This window comes from Xenopus tropicalis, chromosome 9 (assembly GCF_000004195.4).
Source record: "Xenopus tropicalis strain Nigerian chromosome 9, UCB_Xtro_10.0, whole genome shotgun sequence".
NCBI lineage: Eukaryota > Metazoa > Chordata > Amphibia > Anura > Pipidae > Xenopus > Xenopus tropicalis.
The window spans coordinates 20,465,231-20,486,657 of record NC_030685.2 but is presented as its reverse complement, the minus strand read 5'-3'; the positions used below and the strand labels follow the sequence as shown (position 1 = coordinate 20,486,657).

General features: G+C 44.3%; 1 protein-coding gene across 3 annotated transcripts in view; it reads right to left on the bottom strand.

Moving 5' to 3' along the window:
- The window catches only part of srl (sarcalumenin), a 35,659-nt gene extending 14,871 nt beyond the window's left edge, over nt 1–20,788 (bottom strand). For 2 of the 3 annotated variants that reach the window (XM_012971246.3, XM_004918027.4), the window contains exon 1: nt 20,687–20,780. In XM_012971246.3, the coding sequence (XP_012826700.2) occupies nt 20,687–20,747 (61 nt within the window). In that variant the 5' untranslated portion in view covers nt 20,748–20,780. Of the gene's footprint in view, nt 1–20,686 lie in introns of all 3 variants that reach the window. The other variant, XM_002932431.4, reaches the window with a different exon arrangement.
- Between the last annotated feature and the right edge of the window lie 639 nt (nt 20,789–21,427).

Sequence of the window (21,427 nt, the reverse complement as noted above, 5' to 3'; positions counted from 1 at the left end):
GATTAAAAAATAAAGCAGTGAATGAACCTAGTAAATAACACAACATTCTGAAGACCAGTGGACTTTAAAATAGATCCAAAGGGATGTTATGACTACTATGTTTTAGGAAGGATATACCAAACATATATGAGTAGGTGTAAAACCATTTTTATTAACTCTGGTGAGCAGATGAAGACAATTATTACAGTAAAAGTGAAGTTTACATTTACTTTTTTTGTTCCAAAAATGTTCAGTGGACATATTTGCACAGGCCATTCTAAATATGGCGCTATATTTATCTGTATATTTGTACTGATCCATGTGAGCTGGAGCATTGTAATTGCTCTAACAAATAAACTTAATCCAAAGATAATAATGAATGGGTGTCCCCCAGTGACCAGGTTATTATGATACATAGTAGATTAACGACCTTGCAGTAAGCATCCCTCAGACATAGCCATGTCCCTTGTGTTGCTATGGAAGAAAAACTTAGCAAAACTTGTGTTGCTTTCCAAATCATTAATTGGTCAGTATAATAAACTAATAATTCATGCAATATAACTTGCCTGGGAAGTACACATTTTAGGTTGATTAAAATGTCCATTATCTGTATAGTCCTTGGGGGTATTATCTGGTTTGTAGCGGTAGGGTTCCTGGGCTGGTAGAATAGGCAAGAGGAAAGGTTGTTTCTTGGGTTCTTTTTTGGTTGAATGATGTTGCCAGGCGAGTTTGCACTTGTGTCATTGTGGTTTTAGAAGCAAAAGCATAAGCCGAGGTTGTTAGCAAGAGCAGTAAGGCTTTACCAAGTATTAGGCATTAGTTGGCCTGCAAAGATCACCTAAATTGTAATGGGGATCCTTACATTTAGTGAGCTCTCCCAATGAAGAAGCTTTCCAAGGAACAAAGAGAATTGCTTCTCCTCCAGCTGTTGAGATCTGAGATCTCCTGCTAATGTAACTGTGAGGATGTGGGTTCTGTTACTGTAGCACATATACAGTATTCACCCCCTCTAAAAGAAATTGTTCCTCCTTCCGGAACAGGCAACAGTGGGTAGCAAATGTGGTATACTCTCAAAATCTCCTCTGCATACTGTTAACTCAAGGAGTAGATTGGGCTCAGCAAAAGAAGCGTCCCTGTTAACTTTATTAGTGATAAATTAGTCCGGGTCAGTTAGAGCAGCGACAGAACATTTTAGTGGCAGTCAATGTTCCCCAGGGGAAAACCAGGTTAATAATAAAGCAGACGTGGTTAGATTGGCCACAAATAATGATGGTCTTATCTGTGGTCCATATAAAGCTAGAACCTATTGAATGATCAATGAAAAGAATAAGGCCTAAAAGAAAGATATATAATACAAATGATAAACATGTATCCTAACAACCAGTTTGCATTCTGCATGGTCATTGCTACCAGATCCTATATCATTTACATTCCAAGTTAGAGATATGCAGGCTGGCAATAAAGCTATATTTATGGCTATGCCTGATATGTTTCTGGCCCACTATGCAGTACTGCTGAGATCATGTTTGTCTCCATCATAAAGTTTAATTCTTAGACAGAGCTATCATGGATCCCTATTGGGGTACATTTAAGAGAAAATGTGTAGTGCAAAATGTAATCTCCCAGCTTTTAAATGGAATCACCATTTTGTAGCTGCCATGTCTTTATTGACTGTAGGCTCTGATTTGTCAGTGGTAGCCCCCACTAAACTACTACTCCACTGGGCCAAATGGATCCCTATATACATGGGCAGCAGGCATTTAATCTTCTAGGTCTAGGAGGCCATACATACAATCCCCCCTATTTGGGTGTTCGGCAGCACATTGTTGTAGCATTGCTGGATTTTTTACCAGAACAAAGGTTACATGTAGCTTCTATAGGTGACTAAAGCTACTTCATGTTTGCCATTAGATCACCAGTAAACAAATAATCTTACTCCATAGTTGACGTCTGCTAAAATACAGTTACAACAAAGGGGTGAAGGAAGAGGCAGTTTTATATTGGTAATATAATCTTGCAAGGACCAAACATGGAGGAGCTTCAGTTCCCCTCTGTGCCTTGTTTAGCGCATAAAATAAACTTTATAATCATTGCTGCCCTAAAGGAAAGTATTATGTAAAGTGCCTTCATTGTGGCCTGGTTACTTGCTTCTCCCACAACTGATAGATGCAGTGGAATGATTGCAGTTATATTTGCTTCCTTACTGAGGTGCTTCTGATTGGCTCCTTAGGCAGCCATGTGCACCAGCACATTTGCTACAGGAAACAGCACATGTTATTCTGGGAAAAAAACAGACTATGTCTAAATAATGCTGAAGGCTTTACAGGAGATGGATAAAATGCTGTAAAAATCTGCTTACCCCCCAGTGGTATTAAAGGCTTCCCATTGTATTGCCAGCTGTGATTGTATCCAATAACAGTGACATGGAGGGCACTGATGCCCTGTCATAGCTTCCTTTTGGAAACACACCGCAGCTGTTTAACTCATCATGTACAGACATGCTGCTTTGGGTGGCCACACTGGATATTTAAAGCCACCAAGGTTTTTGAACATTCTGAACCGCTCTGGAAAATATGTTTCAAAGGTTAGAGTTCAACGTTCCATGTTCATTCAGATGGAAATCCTTTCCAGAGTTGCCAAATAAATAGTAATTATATGAAATAGTGTCGATTAAAATAAAGCAGAGGTGGAAAAATGATTCTTAAGCTGGCCATACATGCACCAATAGTATCGTACGAAACCGTTGAAGGCACCCAAGTAAAATCTGCGTTTAGATTGGAATAATCTGGTCGAGAGAGATTCCCTATTATTTCTACCTCCATATCTGATGACTCAGCCCTGAATGTCAATGGAGGGAACCATTCCTGCAACCATTGGATCGTTATTGGTATGTGTATGGCCACCTTTAAATGCCCTGAGAGTGTATTTCCTCATCTTATGAATTGTTGCATGGCAGTAGGGTATTAGCAGGTCAGTGCTCATTGGGCTTCTTCAGTTATAACTATTAATGGGGGTATGGCCAGGGTTTAATGGGATGTGTAACACAGGGCGTTCTAGAGACTTGGCCAAAAACTCCCAGTGGCAGGTTGACTTCTCTGAGGTTTTCCAGATAAGAGGTCTTTCTTTAATTTGGATCTCCATACCTAAAGTCTACTAAAAATCATTTAAACATGAAATAAACCCGATTGGGTTTGCCTCCAATGAAGATCATTTATCTATCTATTATCTTAGTTGAGACCAAGTACAAAGTACTGTTTTATTATTTCAGACAAAAAGAAAAACATCTTTAAAAACCAGAATTATTTGATTAAAATAATTCGGAGCTTTCCGGGTAATGGATTTATATTTCCCTTTAGTTTCAGGAAAAAATGTAAGAACTTAATAAAAAAAATAAAAGGGATTTATGTACATTAAATAGAATGTATTATTCAATTTTTCTTAAAGAATCCTTGAGAATAAAGGTGGCCATACACGGACCGATTTTTTACTTACAAACAACCGATTCCCGAACGATCCGATGGAATCGTTAAGTTATCGTATAGTTGGTGGTGTACGAACGATCGTCGGCCCACTAAACGAGCTGACATTATCGTCCCCAAAATCGATCGGCCAGGTTTAAAAATTTTGGTCGTTTAACGATAAAATCTGCCAGTTGGTGTGAGTGTCAGACATTTGTCTTTCAACGATTGTTCTCTGCGCATGTCACGATTGCCAGCAGCGGAAGTCAACGACATTCGATCGTACGTAGATGTACGATCGTACGTATTTTACGATAATGATGCAACTAAATCTTTCCCGAATTATCGTTGCCCGTGGATGGCATATCGTATGGGAACTCGATCGCCATACGATCGTTTGTCGATATAATCGTTCATCGCACAACGAGCGAAATCGCCTCGTGTATGGCCACCTTAAGGATAGAAATAGGCCTATAAAAGAGTCCTATAGACCCATAGTGAGACTATCTGATCTGCCTTGAGTGGGTTAGGGTTGGGTTAGGCTTTTAGGAGAAAACCTCTTACAGTCATGGAAGAGCAGTGAATATGGGTTTGCAAGACTCCTCAAAGGGGTTTGTCCCAGAGCACAATGCTACAGGCTGGAGGCCTTACATACCCTATTTGTCTAATTCTAGCTGCAAAGATAGATTCAGTTTTCAAATGTTAAGACTGCAATTATTCTCATCTAATACATAGGAGAAGTGCATGATAGTTTTTCTGTCCCCTTTCAGAATGGAATAGTGAAAATACAGACTATAAAGGGTGCAGCCAAGTTGAAGCTCCCAGGTATGCGGATACAACTCAGATTCCTGTGTGCTAATCATAGGAGGAAATGTGCTGCTGTGCAAGTCTAGCGGGCAAGCATCTGCCCTTTGCAAATGTAAAAATATATTTCAAATTTCTAACTGGTGTTCTGCATGTTCCACCGGCTAAAGGGTACAGGGATAATCCTGGGAAAAGAACAGAGCTGAACTAAGCGTTAGGCTATTTTAACAGAGTTCCTAGTGGCCTTGTTAACTATTTTGTTCCCAGTGCTTCTTTCTTTTTACCTGTCACTTTGTGTTGCTGACATCAAAAATGCTAAACACCCAGGAGGAACAGGTATGAGCTAAAAGTTCAAATTTTGTTAAATACGTTAAATTCAAATGTTTTATTCTCTACTACTCTATTACTTACAAGACAAAAATGTAAGATAATATGTCACTACAAATGTTGTAATGCAAACCAATGAGAGCCAAACCATAAATGTGACCCTCTATATTTCAGCTCCTGTGATGGGAAGTCTAGCTAATTCCCGAGGACTTAATTCCGGACGTTTTAGGTTCAAGTAGCCACCATCCTTTGGGTATCACTGGGAACCTTTATCCTGAGGCTGATATTTTATGCACTGCCAGGGCTGTGGGACATTTTCATGTGTAGATGGTTAGATTATTAGGTGGCCCAGACCCAGAGAAGGGTTGATAACCCTATATCTGAATGCTTGTTAGGCTAATGTCACACATTGCATTTTCTGTGCAGGTGTAAAAACTCCAGGTGTGTAAGCTGACCCATCCCACAACTGTCCTGTATGGAAAGGGACAGGAATGAATGCCATCTGCCTATCACTGCACACCCGGAACAGATTTAAGCCAGAAAACATGGGGATTTACATTTTCTTGCAGAAATCTGCCTCATATGCACAATAACAGGCCAATCACATTCATTCTTATCAGGATACATATGGGAAGGATCAGCCCTTTCTTCCCTGGCATTTTCTCACACACCTTTTGTGTGCAGCCCCCATTCTAGCCATGGCCCCCCAAAATTTTACCCCCCTGCCCAAAATCATCTTTCCTGGCCGCTGCTTCCTCCCATTACCTTGCTCAATAAGAGCACCCTTTCCTGGTAGTACCTGATAACTGTATGTGGCTAAGAGGTTCTAGGCTAATGTACCACGGAGCAAGTAGATCTCTGCTTCGGAATGCCTTTCCACCAGCAACAATAGGAGTCACCAGTGGAAAGGCCTTTGCGTTGCTTCAGCTTCCTGAAGTCGCACAAAGTTGCCTGCAGGGGGAAATTTCGCATGACTTCAAAAACCTGAAGCAATGCGTAGGCCTTTCCATCGGCAACTCCTATTGTTGCTGGTGGAAACGCATTTTGAAGTGGTTAGTCGCCCGTGGAAGCAGAGATCTACCGCGGGTGACTAACTCGTTCATGGGACGTTAGCCTAAGTGAGCCACTGAGTACATCAGTACATGAAACCTGAAACTCTAATATGACTACAATAACACAGCTTTATTAAACCAAGTGTAAAAAAGAAATAGATTTGTTAAAAAAGAGTAATTATGTGACAACAGTATCCCTTTAAAGCTGATTCAGCTGTGAGGTGCTCCCCCCACCAGCATAATGTGACAATCCATAGCAGGTGTCCGACACAGGAACAAAAAATAGCCTAGAAGAAACAGCAGGTCTGGTGTCACACAGTCCCCATCCCCTGGCACCATATGGGTAATCCCAAACTGCTGCACCCTGGCTGCCAAAGAGTTAAAATGACCGAATACTTTAACACCTCAAATGCCAGGGGGATTAAACGTGCACCCAGGGTGACACATGCTTTACATTGCAAACCTACTGTATCACTAATTTTTATTAGCCGTATTAGCCACAGTGAATAATGCAGAAAACAAGATCAGCCACACAGATTAATATATATATATATATAATATATATGCAGCATGATAATAATGGGTGCAGGGGTTAAGCTAGCTTTCCACCCTGAGGAGCCACTGTGGCCATGGCGGCCCATTTGACATTACACAGGACATGTATGCCTTGCTGAGATACAAAACTATGCAGAATGATTCAATCCATCTATGATGTGCCATCTTTTCAAGGGGGTCTGGACAAACTAGTAATCTGAGTGTAAGGGACAGATGTGTAGCTAAATGTTATGTTATGCACTTGGGTTTTAAAGATCTGCAGGCTACTTATACCTTTTAATGCAGTGGTTACATTTTCAGTTCAAGCCCCCTTGGAGGTCCTGCATATGGTCAGGCCCCCCCCCCAAAGTTCAGCCCGGATTGGCAAACTTAGATCCTGGCAAATGCCAGAGGGGCTGCTGTAAGATGCCATAGACAGTTACTATTTAGTGTGCCGGCAGGGGGTGAGTATTTGAAATGCCAAGGTCTATTTTGAATCCCAGTTCAGGCCTCATTCATAAGGTTACAGGTAAACAGAGATGTATGAGAAAATTAGCCATAGTTTTGAGAACATCTAGGACAGCAAATGAGTTTTCAGCCAAAACCTCACCCCAGCTGACGTTCATACACGGCTTTCATAGCAAATACTCATTCTCCCTAAATCTTACCCTTATTTCACTTTAGGTTGAGCCCTCCTGCCACTTCTCCTGGCCCTCCAGTATATGTCTACTGCTTTAATGGCACTAAGATAGGTGAGTTCTTGATGAAGAAAAACCCAGGACTCCTTGTGGATAATAAACTTAAAGGAAGCAATGCCAGATAGCAGAAGGAAGGGAAAGTGAGGTATTGTCCCTACAGGAAGAAAAATGGCCAGCATTTGATTCATCAGCAAATCAGGCTCCTGGTTGGCATTTTCCTTTCTAAGTACAAATGCATTAAATACCAAAAAGGACAATTAGCTGGGGGCGCAGACTGCAATTAGTACCCTCAGGCATTCTAATGTAGGCTACTGATACTTCTGTCCTGCTGAAAATACTGCTTTACTTGCAGGTCAGATCCCGTTCACTCAAAATACCTCTGTCACCAGCTCTGCTGGTTTTGTATCAGTGGCATTCAGCAGCTCGACCCAGGAAGATTATGGGAAAAGTATGCCTCAGAGGTCAAGGCTGACATCTTACAGTTACATTCGGTACACACTCAGCATCGGGAGAAAGAATTATCCGCATGCATTAAAATATCCGTCATGCAGATTCAATTTAGCTCCTTCCGTGCCCTTGTGGCACAGCAAGGCTGAAAGGGAGGCAGCAGCTTCATTGCTTGGCTTTCTGATGCTGAGACAACAATGATTAATGAGAATTCTATGAATGATATTTAATGAGTGCACAGTTAATAAGGAAAGCTTTTGTTTTGCTGAGGGTACTATAGGAGGTGCAAAAGGGCCGTGTGGAGAACATCAATAATATTGTTTTTGAGTGATCATAGAAAAACCAGGCTGGGGGTAAAATTTGCTAGGCGAATAAACTCAACTTGATATTGTGACTAGCCCTCATGAGAACCTGATGTCAGAGACTCCAGATAGAGGTGAAGGTGCTAATGGAGCAGGGACAAGGGGGTCCACTTTCCAAAGCAATGTATCTCTCTGGAGACCTAGTGGAATGTTTGGGGACCAGCCTTACAATGTTGTTTTTTTTCCACCTAGGAGAGGGTTATCTGTAGCATATACATGTACACAAAATAGTCTTAGCTCAGAAAGTTGGCATATAAATACTTGGTACTGCTGGGATCATGTATTCTTTGCAGAAACACCATCATGGCATGACATCCACAACCCCACAATAAACTGCTGGGTCACACCTTATGTAAGTTATTATCCTCCTGTTAGTCAGTGGGAATTAACACAAATATTTTTATAAAAATGGCAACTAGTCCCATTAAGACATTTTAATCTTGCATTTTATTATATATTGCATTAGCCCCTTGTCTGAGGAGTTCTTTTTACTTTCCAGTGACCCCATATAGATCAAAAGTAGAATCTACAGTGCCTGCAGTGAAGTCCCTGACATTCGGCGCCATAGAATTTATGAGCTACAGCCAGCAAGCAGTTAAACCAGTCAGGTAAGAGGAACAAGTCTTAGATATGGGCACCCCCCCAGGGGAACTTGTTATAAAGCGTGCCAAGTTGTCTCTTAATAAATCATATCCATAAAATGACCTCCTGCATTAGCAAGGTTTCCCTTTGGCCCCTTGTGCATGTGTATAGGCCGTTAATAGCACAGGCTGATGTTTCACAGTCTTTCAAACAAACATATAAAATATTTACAGGCATTTTATTCGGAACTACAATAAACCAATTTGCTTAGACCTAAAAGCATTTATGACCATCCCACAACGGAGCCTCATCTGTTCCAGTATGGTATACACACACATGGCTGTTCTGAGCTTTAACCCAGAAACCTTTAGCTGTGAATGGATGCTGGGAGTTATAGTAGGCAGCAGTATGAGAGCTGTGGCATTATTGCCGCAAACAATATCTACACTGGCTAGAATGTAAATCGCCGGTGGGATGGCATACACAGCGGTGCAATTTGCCGAAGTTGCAGAAGTGGCTTTGAGAGGAAACTTCAACAACTTCGACTAATTGCGGTACCACGTATGCCATCCCATCTGCAATGTACATTCTAGCCGGTGGGATGGCATTTCGGGGAGATTAGTCGCCCGCGACAAGGAAGATTCTCCCGAAGAATCTCCCGTGTGTCACAGCCCTAAAAGCAGCAACATAGCATACCAAGTTTGCTACATGTGGTGTAGATATATTGGATATTGGGGGATATAACGCAGGCTGTACAGATCTCTTGACACAAAGAGTCTTGGGGGCCCCATTCAACTGAATCGTCATGGCCAATCGTCCACAGACCACTTGTAAGCTACACCAGGGCCTAGATGTTGCGTTTTATGCCCAGGGAATAGGGATGGTATGTGTATATATTGCTGCCTCAAAAGAAGGGGATAAAACATTTCTGTCAAACAGCCCCCTTGGGTGCTGGCCCCTCTACAGTCTTAGTTGTCCCACCCACACTCCCTAATAACTTAGGGCTACTTAATGCCAGCAAACTCCCAGTGAGATACTGATCCACTACCAGTTTTTTCCAGCAGAGGTATAAAAGGATATTTTAAATGCCAGGGCTGGATAATTATCCCACTGATGACACAAAGTTAGTGTTCCATTCTGATGGTTGGATATACTTACCACATCCAACTGCAGCTGTGTATTAGCTAGGGATCATCCACTGCTATCATTTGCCCTGCTCTGAGAACAAATGGCACCTAATACCATAAGGGAATACCCTTGCAAGTCTAATATGCGCCAAGCTGTGGGGACCTCTTGCCATTTCCAAGGGATGTGCCACATATCCTCTTACATAATTACTGTTATTAAAACAGATGCTCATATCCAGAAGGAGGAGGGGGTTCCCACTTCCTCAGGGCTCTACAGTAACTTCTTCCTGCAGTCAGTGCAAGATTTTTGTGGGGGGCTAGAATTTTCCATAGAGAAATGCCAAAGAGGTAATTGCCCTGGGCAAGCAGATTGTTAAAAGATTGGGGTTAGCAGATGTAGTAGGGCAAGATGACAGCAGTAAGGCAAGATCAGTGGTCACTACTAAAAAACAAACCTGGGTAGACCCTGCACTTTGTAGGGCTGATTTTAGCCAAAATTGTACATAGACAAAAGCTATAGAAACCTGGACCCCACAAACATATCTTTATCTTAGGAAGAAGCTTCAACGGTAAGGGTGAAGACACACAGAGCTACTAGTAGCAGCTACTTGTCGTGGCTACTAAAATAGACCATGCTGATCATTTACTGACAATCGTTTCTACATGTGTTTTACAAGAGGCAATTCTCAGTCTATGGCAGGGTATTTTCTGGCATTTAGTAGCTGTCACAAGTAGCTGCTACTAAGTAGCTCAGTGTGTCTTCACCCTAAGACTAATTCTCCAAGTGGCATTTTTACTGCGGACACAGTGAACAACCAGCATGTAATGCCTGTCATTAGACATACACTGGTTGATTTTGGACTAAAAGTAATTGTCTGGATGAGCAATGCCATTGTAGTCAGTTTTTCAGACAATTTTCAGAATCTACCAACAGCCCAAAGGTCAATAACTTGTTGTGTATAACGTATAGGCCAGCTTATTCCAGTCACACTTCTAGAAAACTCCACCATACTCCAGCTTATTATCCAGAAATAAATCATAATGGGAGCTATAGTCTTTAAGAATAGGATTTTTTAAATCAGCACTAAAACTTTCCTATAGTTCACCATAGCCTGTGTCTTACTGTAACTGTGCTCACTATCTGGCATTTTTTCATTTTATAAATATAAAATATACCTAAAGTGGGGCAGGGTAGTCTAATCTAATTACAGTAGGCAAATTCTCCTTGCAGAATTGTTATGCATGTGCTTGGGATGCCAACTTAGGAGAAATACATTAAATAAAGTGGTGGAGTTTTTTCGGAATGTGTATGTCCCCTTTAAGACTGAGTCACTCATAAACACCGAGGCAACCCCTCTCACGACAGGGCAATCCCACTCCCGTCCACTGACAGGGATCTCCACTGATTACAGGAGCTATCTTGGTCACCATCGATGCTCAGTGCAAGACGTCTCACAAACCAGAACAGGTGTCACTCACAAGGTTACAGTAAGACTGGTGGGAAAGTTGCCTCACTGAATGTCCATGTTGTAAATATCTGATTGGGCAGAGGACTGAACACTTCAGCAGATGTGAAAAAAATGGGTAAAAAGCAACCTTATCCCTTTAAAGCAGACACCAATACATAAATATGGTTCTTCTTATATATGTGTCTTTCTGCTCAGCCTGAATGCCAGTTAAGGTGGCACTAGTAACCAGCCAGCCACGATATATCAGCCTAAGGTCCAAATGGATGGATACAATATGAGAAACTAATATGGCTGCCTCTCTGTTGTTTTGTTAATTCAAGCCAACAGAATGTTAAATGAATGGTATATAATCTGTATCCTTATTTAGAACACTGGTCAGATTAATTCTGTATTCATCAATTGTATTTTAAATAGTAAATTAGCACTTTGGGCTTAACAAAGATGAGAATTAGTACATAGTGTAACGTGTCATTTGTACCTTCAGCCCCCCCAAGGGCCACTCTGATGCCTTATACATTACACCGTCTCTTTGGTCTTTCCCACAAACCTACAGTGGACACAAGCCAAGCTCAATGTGTCTGTTAAAATGCATCTGCTGGACTGGAAACACAGACTACAGGCCACCTAAATGTTCAGCATCTCCAGAATAAGCCCCAGCTGGTCACTGCCGATGAACATAAAGGCAGAGAGTGAAATATAACCTTAAAAGGATAGAGTCAGGGGCCACAAGTGTGCAGTGTGACAGTGTGAGAACAGAGCAGCTGTGGGCAAGTGTGACTGTAGAAAGGGGGGGTTGCAGGATAAAGACATGTTGACCATGCAGGGACAGAGGAGGGCAGAACTGAAGCCGGGACTGGAGCATAGGGATGTGGTAGTGCTTAGCGTTAGGTATCTGGTTACAGCAGTGTTTCCATTATTAGCCAGCTCACTAGAATCATTTGCTAGGCATCCTGAGCCCGGGGGAGCAGAGAGCAGCCTAAAATTAACCAAGGGCGAGCAAGGGTATGGCCAAGCCAGCTCATAAGCATGCAGGGAGGGAGATATTGCAGGCTTCCCAATCATCATGTTTTCTTTTGGATGCTCAAAATCATTTACAGTGAAAATGGTGAGCCCAGCACTTCAGTATAAATAGGGGATAGCCCGGCAGCAGCCGCCTTGTATTATTTTACCTATTATGCAATGGGTTAGAGTCCTGCTACACCAGGCAGCCTGGAATCGCTAGAACTGGACCCTCTGATTAATTCAGCTAGTCAAGCCTTGAGAGCAATTATTAGATTATGAAGCATGAAGGACAACTTCTACTTGTGCAGGCTACAGCAGTAAGCATCGGGGCCCCAACTGGGCTCTTTAAACCGGCTACCCTTTAGCCAGCCACAGGGTTTGTTTTGTCTACTGGCTACTGGGAGACATAACAGGGTTCCAGGAAATATAACTGTAAGGCAGGATGGCATCAGTAGGGCGTGAAAACGACACTAACACTCTGTATCAACAGATGCGGCCATAGATGGTTAGGCTTAATAACAATATATATGTATAATATGTAGTACACAGGGAGGAGCACACCCTATACAAGTCCAAATGCCCTTGGTGCAGGTCAAAAACAAAAATATAATAGAAAGAGTGCCGCACACACAGGGACTTGATACAAAAAAAAAAGTGTTTTTATTGAAAAAATTCCAACGTTTCGAGCACAACCATTGTCCCTGAGGAAGAGCACTGGTTGTGCTCGAAACGTTGGAATTTTTTCAATTAAAAACACTTTTTCTTTTGTATCAAGTCCCTGTGTGTGCGGCACTCTTTCTATTATATTATGTATAATATGTAGATAGCCTTAATAATATATATATATTAATATGTGGCTGTGCTGTTCTGCCGTGGGCCCCACCACTAGCTAAGACAGACAGGGTTTTATTGCAATGGAAGCTGAAATTCTCAAACCTACATCTGACGCTTGCTCTTTGCAAAAGGTCAAAAAGCCCCTTTGAAGCCCACCCGGGGAGGACGTTATTGGTTTTCTGTTTCAGGAGGATATATGGGTAGTGTTGTATCCCTACACTATGTGGAAAATATATTCCTTTCTACATACCTCTGTACATTCAGTAATGCCTGCTGTAATAAACCTCTTTTTGATTGGCCAACCGCTTTGGCGGACATGCAGGGTACGGTAGATAAGGAAACCATACCGTCATGGGAAATCCTTGCAGTCTTTCAATTCTATAGTCTCCCGACTTTCCAGTCTCATGACTGACTAAGCTCTAACTCTACATTGCCTGGCATTTATAACAACCCAGAACAAGTTAGCCTACGTTCATAATCACGTGGTTAAGTATGTCTGTCTCCTGCAGGTAATGATAGGTAATAAAAGGTCTAAAATTGGTGGAATCTTGATGTAGAGGAAATTACATAAATAATAAAGAATGACTTCTACTCTACAATATATATATACATTACAGAAAAACAGTAGAGATCAGATCTTCCATAAACCCCCATCCCAAATTTCATTCTGACTACCATGAGTTCATTTTTACTTCTCTGGATCAACTAAAAGATAGATTTAAACTTACACCAGAAGCTGACTGACTGTACATTGGGAGAGAGGCTGAATACAAGTGCTACGCCATGATGCTTGGGGTGGTTACGCCCACTAAAGACTGCTCCGCCTGTTATTGGTTCATCGTGGTTTATAGTTTTTGGAGATCATAAATATGAAACAGGGTTACCACAAACCACAGCCACAAAAAAAAGATGATGAATCAATGATCCTGAAACTTAACCAAATAAAACGCCAGAGCCACAACCTTCAATCAATGAAATCCAATATGCAACCTATAGGCTTAGTCATTCTACTTCACCTAAAGCATGTCAATTTGTCTTAAATCAGTTTAGAGAAACAGTAAGTTTAGTCTTTCTGATAGCCTAAAGGTGGCCATACACGGGAAGATTTGTTTGTTTAGTGAGGTCGTCAAGCGAGCGGTTCTTATCCCGATATGCCTACCTAAAGGGCCCTAGGGCCAAATGTTCGAATTACAATGGTGAGCATAGGCGTCGTTGGGTTGGGGATCAAATCAACGAGCCGATGTGGTCCCCAGTCTGATGGAAAATCAAACCTGCCCGATCGAGATCTGGACAATTTTAGGCTAGATATCAGTTGGGTTGGCCCGTCATGAACAGATAAGCTGCCAAATTGGTCCGAATTGGCAGCTGAAATATGCCCTGTGTATGGCCACCTTGGCTCTATTATTCCCCCACTGCTACTATAGGCACCATCTCTCCCTACTATACCTGCTATCCCACAGCCCCAGTCCCTTCCCAGAGGCTATTATCCCCACTGCTACTATAGGCACCATCTCTCCCTACTATACCTGCTATCCCACAGCCCCAGTCCCTTCCCAGAGGCTATTATCCCCCCACTGCTACTATAGGCACCATCTCTCCCTACTATACCTGCTATCCCACAGCCCCAGTCCCTTCCCAGAGGCTATTATCCCCCCACTGCTACTATAGGCAGGGCCGCCATCAGGGGGGCACAGGGGGTACGATCGTCCCGGGCCCGAGCTTTAAAGGGGGCCCGGCCACGCTAGAGTTTCCTTAGCTCGGGCCCCCTTTCCTCAAGCCCGGGCCCTGTCTTTAGTCTAATCCTCCTCTTTATGTCGCGGCTCGCTGCCGCATCTTTGCTTTTATAAGGTTGCGCCCGTGACGTCACACGCACGGGCCGCAACCTTATAAAAGCACGGAAGTAGCAGAGAGCCGCGGCACATAGAGGAGGACATCGCCGAGCTGGGTGCCAGGAAATGTAAGGTGCTTGGGGCCCTGGGGGTAAGCTGAAGGATACTTGGGGGGCCCTGGGGGTAAGCTGAAGGATACTTGGGGGGCCCTGGGGGTAAGCTGAAGGATACTTGGGGGGGCCCTGGGGGTAAGCTGAAGGATACTGGGGGGGCCCTGGGGGTAAGCTGAAGGATACTTGGGGGGCCCTGGGGGTAAGCTGAAGGATACTGGGGGGGCCCTGGGGGTAAGCTGAAGGATACTTGGGGGGCCCTGGGGGTAAGCTGAAGGATACTTTGGGGCCCTGGGGGTAAGCTGAAGGATGCTGGGAGAAGCCGGAGGATGCTGGGGGGGGCCCTGGGGGAAGCCGGAGGATGCTTTGAGGGGCCCTGGGGGAAGCAGGAGGATGCTGGGGGGAGCCAGAGGATGCTGGGGGTGCCCTGGGGGAAGCCGGAGGATGCTTGGGGGGAGCAGGAGGATGCTTTGAGGGGCCTGGAGGGAAGCAGGAGGATGCTGGGGGGGGGGCAGGAGAATGCTTGGGTGGCCTTGGAAGAAACAGGAGGACGCTGGGGGGGAGCCGGAGGACGCTGGGGGGGAGCCGAAGGATGCGGAAGGAAGCAGCAGAGGGCAGGCCATAGTATGAGTAATTTGGGGGGAGCACCAATGTTTTAGGGGCCCTGGGCTGGCCAGCATTGATTTAGGGGGTACCTGCCCTGGCACCAATGTAAAACGTAACCCCTGGCCACCAATGTTTTAGGGGGGCCCTGGCTACCAATGTCTGTATGTCCTTTGTATTGATGGGAGGGGTCACTGGGGGAGGGGCCATTGGGAGTGTGGGAGGAGGGGGGGCCCAGAAAATCTTGTTGTGAGGGGCGCCGTGATTTCTGATGGCGGCCCTGACTATAGGCACCATCTCTCCCTACTATACCTGCTATCCCACAGCCCCAGTCCCTTCCCAGAGGCTATTATCCCCCCACTGATACTATAGGCACCATCTCTCCCTACTATACCTGCTATCCCACAGCCCCAGTCTCTTCCCAGAGGCTATTATCCCCCCACTGCTACTATAGGCACCATCTCTCCCTACTATACCTGCTATCCCACAGCCACAGTCCCTTCCCAGAGGCTATTATCCCCCCACTGCTACTATAGGCACCATCTCTCCCTACTATACCTGCTATCCCACAGCCCCAGTCCCTTCCCAGAGGCTATTATCCCCCCACTGCTACTATAGGCACCATCTCTCCCTACTATACCTGCTATCCCACAGCCCCAGTCCCTTCCCAGAGGCTATTATCCCCCCACTGCTACTATAGGCACCATCTCTCCCTACTATACCTGCTATCCCACAGCCCCAGTCCCTTCCCAGAGGCTATTATCCCCCCACTGCTACTATAGGCACCATCTCTCCCTACTATACCTGCTATCCCACAGCCCCAGTCCCTTCCCAGAGGCTATTATCCCCCCACTGCTACTATAGGCACCATCTCTCCCTACTATACCTGCTATCCCACAGCCCCAGTCCCTTCCCAGGGGCTATTATCCCCCCACTGCTACTATAGGCACCATCTCTCCCTACTATACCTGCTATCCCACAGCCACAGTCCCTTCCCAGAGGTTATTATCCCCACTGCTACTATAGGCACCATCTCTCCCTACTATACCCGCTATCCCACAGCCACAGTCCCTTCCCAGAGGCTATTATCCCCCCACTGCTACTATAGGCACCATCTCTCCCTACTATACCTGCTATCCCACAGCCCCAGTCCCTTCCCAGAGGCTATTATCCCACTGCTACTATAGGCACCATCTCTCCCTACTATACCTGCTATCCCACAGCCCCAGTCCCTTCCCAGAGGCTATTATCCCACTGCTACTATAGGCACCATCTCTCCCTACTATACCTGCTATCCCACAGCCCCAGTCCCTTCCCAGAGGCTATTATCCCCCCACTGCTACTATAGGCACCATCTCTCCCTACTATACCTGCTATCCCACAGTCCCTTCCCAGAGGCTATTATCCCCCCACTGTTACTATAGGCACCATCTCTCCATACTATACCTGCTATCCCACAGCCCCAGTCCCTTCCCAGAGGCTATTATCCCCCCCACTGCTACTATAGGCACCATCTCTCCCTACTATACCTGCTATCCCACAGCCACAGTCCCTTCCCAGAGGCTATTATCCCCCACTGCTACTATAGGCACAATCTCTCTCTAATATACCTGCTATCCCACAGCCACAGTCCCTTCCCAGAGGCTATTATCCCCCCACTGCTACTATAGGCACCATCTCTCCCTACTATACCTGCTATCCCACAGCCCCAGTCCCTTCCCAGAGGCTATTATCCCCCCACTGCTACTATAGGCACCATCTCTCCCTACTATACCTGCTATCCCACAGCCCCAGTCCCTTCCCAGAGGCTATTATCCCACTGCTACTATAGGCACCATCTCTCCCTACTATACCTGCTATCCCACAGCCACAGTCCCTTCCCAGAGGCTATTATCCCACTGCTACTATAGGCACCATCTCTCCCTACTATCAGGATCAAGAAAATTTTTAAAAAATCTCTAAAAAATTATAAAGGGCCACTACCATGAACAGTAATACTTTTTTTGTATAGAAATGTTGAGCCAATTTAAACATATTAAAAAAGGTTTAATGCTTTTTAGCATAGATGATCAACCAGCGAGCAACCTTTGGATACCCATATTTTATGCCTAGTACCCTATCAGACTGTTTTCCCGACTAGTCAGCAATCTAGTCCATGGCGAGCATTATACATTCGCTAATCCTTTCCAATGAAGACTACAGCAATCAGTAGTATGTTGACTATAAAGCTATCTTCAGCACTGTCCTGCGCTTTCCTTGCGTCTATGTTCTATAGTCATTGGCCAAGTGGTATGTGCAGCCTTCTGTAATCTAAACCGAGAGGGCTCCTGTGAAGTGCATAGTGGGTGACATTGAAAGGGCATGTGACTGGTTGTACTGGGGAAAGGTGGTAGGAACTAAATGGCTCTGCAGTCAGAGATGGATTAATGCAGGGTCAGTTTGAATCGAGCCGGGAGATCTGATTTCCTGAATTATTTGGGGGACATGAGTAGACACAGAAAATATAATACCGTAGTCTGTTGTGTAAAAGGCAATATCGTGAGCCTTTCTAGCTTTTTCCCTTAGATTAAATAGCTACAGTTCAGTGAAACTATAGAGCTTTGTGGTTCATGTAACAAGCTGGTTTGTGATATTCCTGAAGTGGTGTAATCCCAGAAATAGTATCTCAGTATATCAGGGGCCTTCATGCTTTCCAGCTTGCTGACTGATAGCAACTGCACCTTTTGTCAGGGGAGTTTCACATAGACTAGTGGTGGGGTCTGTGCAGAATTTAGTTAGGGCCCTGCTAGTGTTATGACTCCTTTACATTACCAAATGGAAAATCCTAGGCATATGTAATATGTGCAGGCCCTAGTAGAGGTAATTTATATACCTTAACATTACTTGGCTAAAAGAAGCAAATGAATGAATGAGAACATTTTACCATTTGTAGGTCCAACTACCACCACAAGCAGCTTGTTATGATATCCAGAGAAATAGCACAATATGCTTTGTTGAGCACTTTGAGTGACATGCTTTTAAATAATCAAGAAGTGGGCTCAGTGTGCCCCTAACCTTCCCCTTAAGCTTGTATTTCCTGACAAAGGCTTTTCTGCAGCAATAGTTAGGCCAGCGTTTTTCAACCACTGTTCCGCGGCACACTAGTGTGTCGCGAGATGTTGCCTGGTGTGCCGTAGGCAGGGCCGCAATTTTTACTTTCAAAAAAAAAAATCCGGGCCCTGTCATTGGTTGCGCCCCGTGTGTACGGGTGACGTCAGTACGCACGGGGCGCAACGTTATAAAAGGGCCTGTGTGCGGTCGCGTGTAGGCAGAAGTGCAGAGGCGGCGCGCGTGAGGGGAAGATGCTGCTGAAGCCGCCGAAGAGTAAAATGCTGCTGGGCACCAATGTATTAGGGGGGGCCACGGGGCACACTGACTTATGGGGGCACTGCTGCTGGGCACCAATGTACTAGGGGGGCTGGATCTTGGCACCAATGTACTGGGGGGCACTGCTGCTGGGCACCAATGTACTAGGGGGGCACTGCTCTTGGCACCAATGTACTAGGGGGGCACTGCTGCTGGGCACCAATGTACTAGGGGGGCACTGCTCTTGGCACCAATGTACTAGGGGGGCACTGCTCTTGGCACCAATGTACTAGGGGGGCACTGCTGCTGGGCACCAATGTACTAGGGGGGCACTGCTCTTGGCACCAATGTACTAGGGGGGCACTGCTGCTGGGCACCAGTGTACTAGGGGGGCACTGCTGCTGGGCACAGAGTTACATTTTTTAACATTTTCTAATGGTGGTGTGCCTCGTGATTTTTTTTTATGAAACAAGTGTGCCTTTGCCCAAAAAAGGTTGAAAAACACTGAGTTAGGCAACAGATACCTAGAAATAGGTTCATTTTGCAACAATGGCAAATGGTATGACCAGGCAATTTTAGTAGAAGTCAATGGTGGGAGTGGGGGGGCTTCAGTAACTTTGCACCCACTTTTCAAAATTTGTCACTCAATGCACCTCAAACAACACTACATGCCATTATCCTATGGCAAACTGCTCCCACCAAAGAGGCCTGATTTAATATGTACAATGTACCTGTTAACAGAGCACAAAGTGAAGTGATCTATAAATCTTACTAAAATAATCATGGAAGCCATGTAACGAGGGGTGACTCTAAGCAGAGGAAACACAAAATGCTTACACATGTACATACAGTATGTGCCCAGCGTGCTGTGCTAGAATAATATCCCCCACCCCTGTATTTAAATAGAAAGATTCTGCCTTGCAGCTTTATAAAAACCCCATTTGAAAGATAATATATGTATTCCTAATGAATCCCAACATATTTCTATAGAAGTTACTGCTATGAGAAGAGAGGGAAACGCAGTGACCCCTTTGATATTGAAGTGAAAAGCCACAGTCCTGTTGCATAACTGAAAGCAGTCGGTCATTTAACACCTTCTCACAGTTCCATCTGACGAATTTAATTAGCATTCTGCTGAGAAGGTAAAATGCATACTGTTCAGGGTTAGGGAAAAGGACAACTGTAACGCATTTGTACTAGAGAACCCCCCTGAAACTTTATACTGCAGCCCAACCCAGAAACTCCAAGTGTTTTCTACTTTTGCTGGGACAGTCCCTGATTTTTTATTTTCTGTCCCTGGAACTGTCCCTGGTTTTTTTTATAACCAAACAGGAGCTGGTCAGTAAGTTGTATGCTAAGTTATTAGGGATAGGAAGGGCGGTATTTATCATTAGGGAAAATATTGCAACCGCACAATGATGTTTAATCAGAAAATAGTTACCACACGTAGCTTTCACTCTGTAATCTATAGACTCTTAATGATCCAGGAATTGCATCTAGGGATATATAGCTACGTCTTATGATCACATTTGTGGGCAAAAATATTGAAGGTCATAACTCGGCATGGTGCTCTTTACTTAAGTTACATTTATGGAGGTTACATTTATCTAGGGTCAAGCATTTGAAACTTATCTGATATATTTTAGAATTATGTTTAAATAGGGCAGGTTTTAGGGTAAAAAACGATTATCGGATTAAAGAGGGTGCTACAACCACAACTAATTTCTTATATTACACACCAGCTGTTAGATGTTCTCTATTTGTAAGAGGTATCCAGTCTGCAGCCCTCCGCCTATTCAACTCAACATCCCACCCAGACCAGAGGGCTGACTAAGGAAGCTGGGTGTTGTAGTTTAACAACAGCCAGAGAGCCACTGGTTGCCTATATATATCATTTGTAAAGTTATCCACTAGGTACTCACATACACCTTGCCCATTAGGAATCCCCCGCACCCTAAAATACTACGACTTTGGCATGAAAATGCTTTAGCTCAGCAGAAAGCTCCATATTCACCCCTTCTAATCACCCACTCTCTCTGTCTGCTTGACACTTTGGAACCACAGTGCCAAGAAAGGATTTTCCTTCATATGAAAATGAATGAATGATAAAGGGTAAGTTCCTACCTGCACCCCCAAGCAGGAGAAGAGCTGTCAGGCAGCAGCAGAATAACCCTGGTCCTCTCATTGTGGCAGCCAAGAAATATGGGATAGTTGGCTCCTCTATATATACAACAGCTGAGGGGTGCGGTGGTCACACACACACACTGTCACACACGTCACACACTGTCACACAGGTGGCCACAACTCATTGACACAGACGGATCTTACCATTTGTGACCCTAGTCAGGAATTCAGGGCAGCGACAGAGAACTGGAGCCACATAGACAGCATTATAAGCACAAATATAACACAACACAGTTTATATCAAGTGTAGGTTCGCCTAATGCTGTGTTTGTATAAAAATCTGACTCCATTAGATCAGCGCTAACTGCTTGCTATGGGTTTGTGCACTAGATGCGGGTATACTTTGTAGTGATGTGTCACAGGGTAAAACAGGTTCCATTATTAATGTAAAATGGGTGCTCCTACCTATGGTGAATCAGCTGTTGTTTAACTAGAACTCCCAGAATAGCCACTTTTTAGTAAGTTTTGAGAGTTGTACTGAAGGGCTGAACATTGGGCATATTTAAACTGCATGCGAATAAACAGATTTTTGTCTGATTTGCTCATCCATGTAGCAGGCAAACCTTGGATGTGAGCATTGGGGTCCTGGCTGATCACATGGGAGGCTTGCACAGCCACAGTCTAATGTGACCCACTGCCAATTTTCTAGTTGTAGCCCTTTAATTTGGAAAAGCTGATATT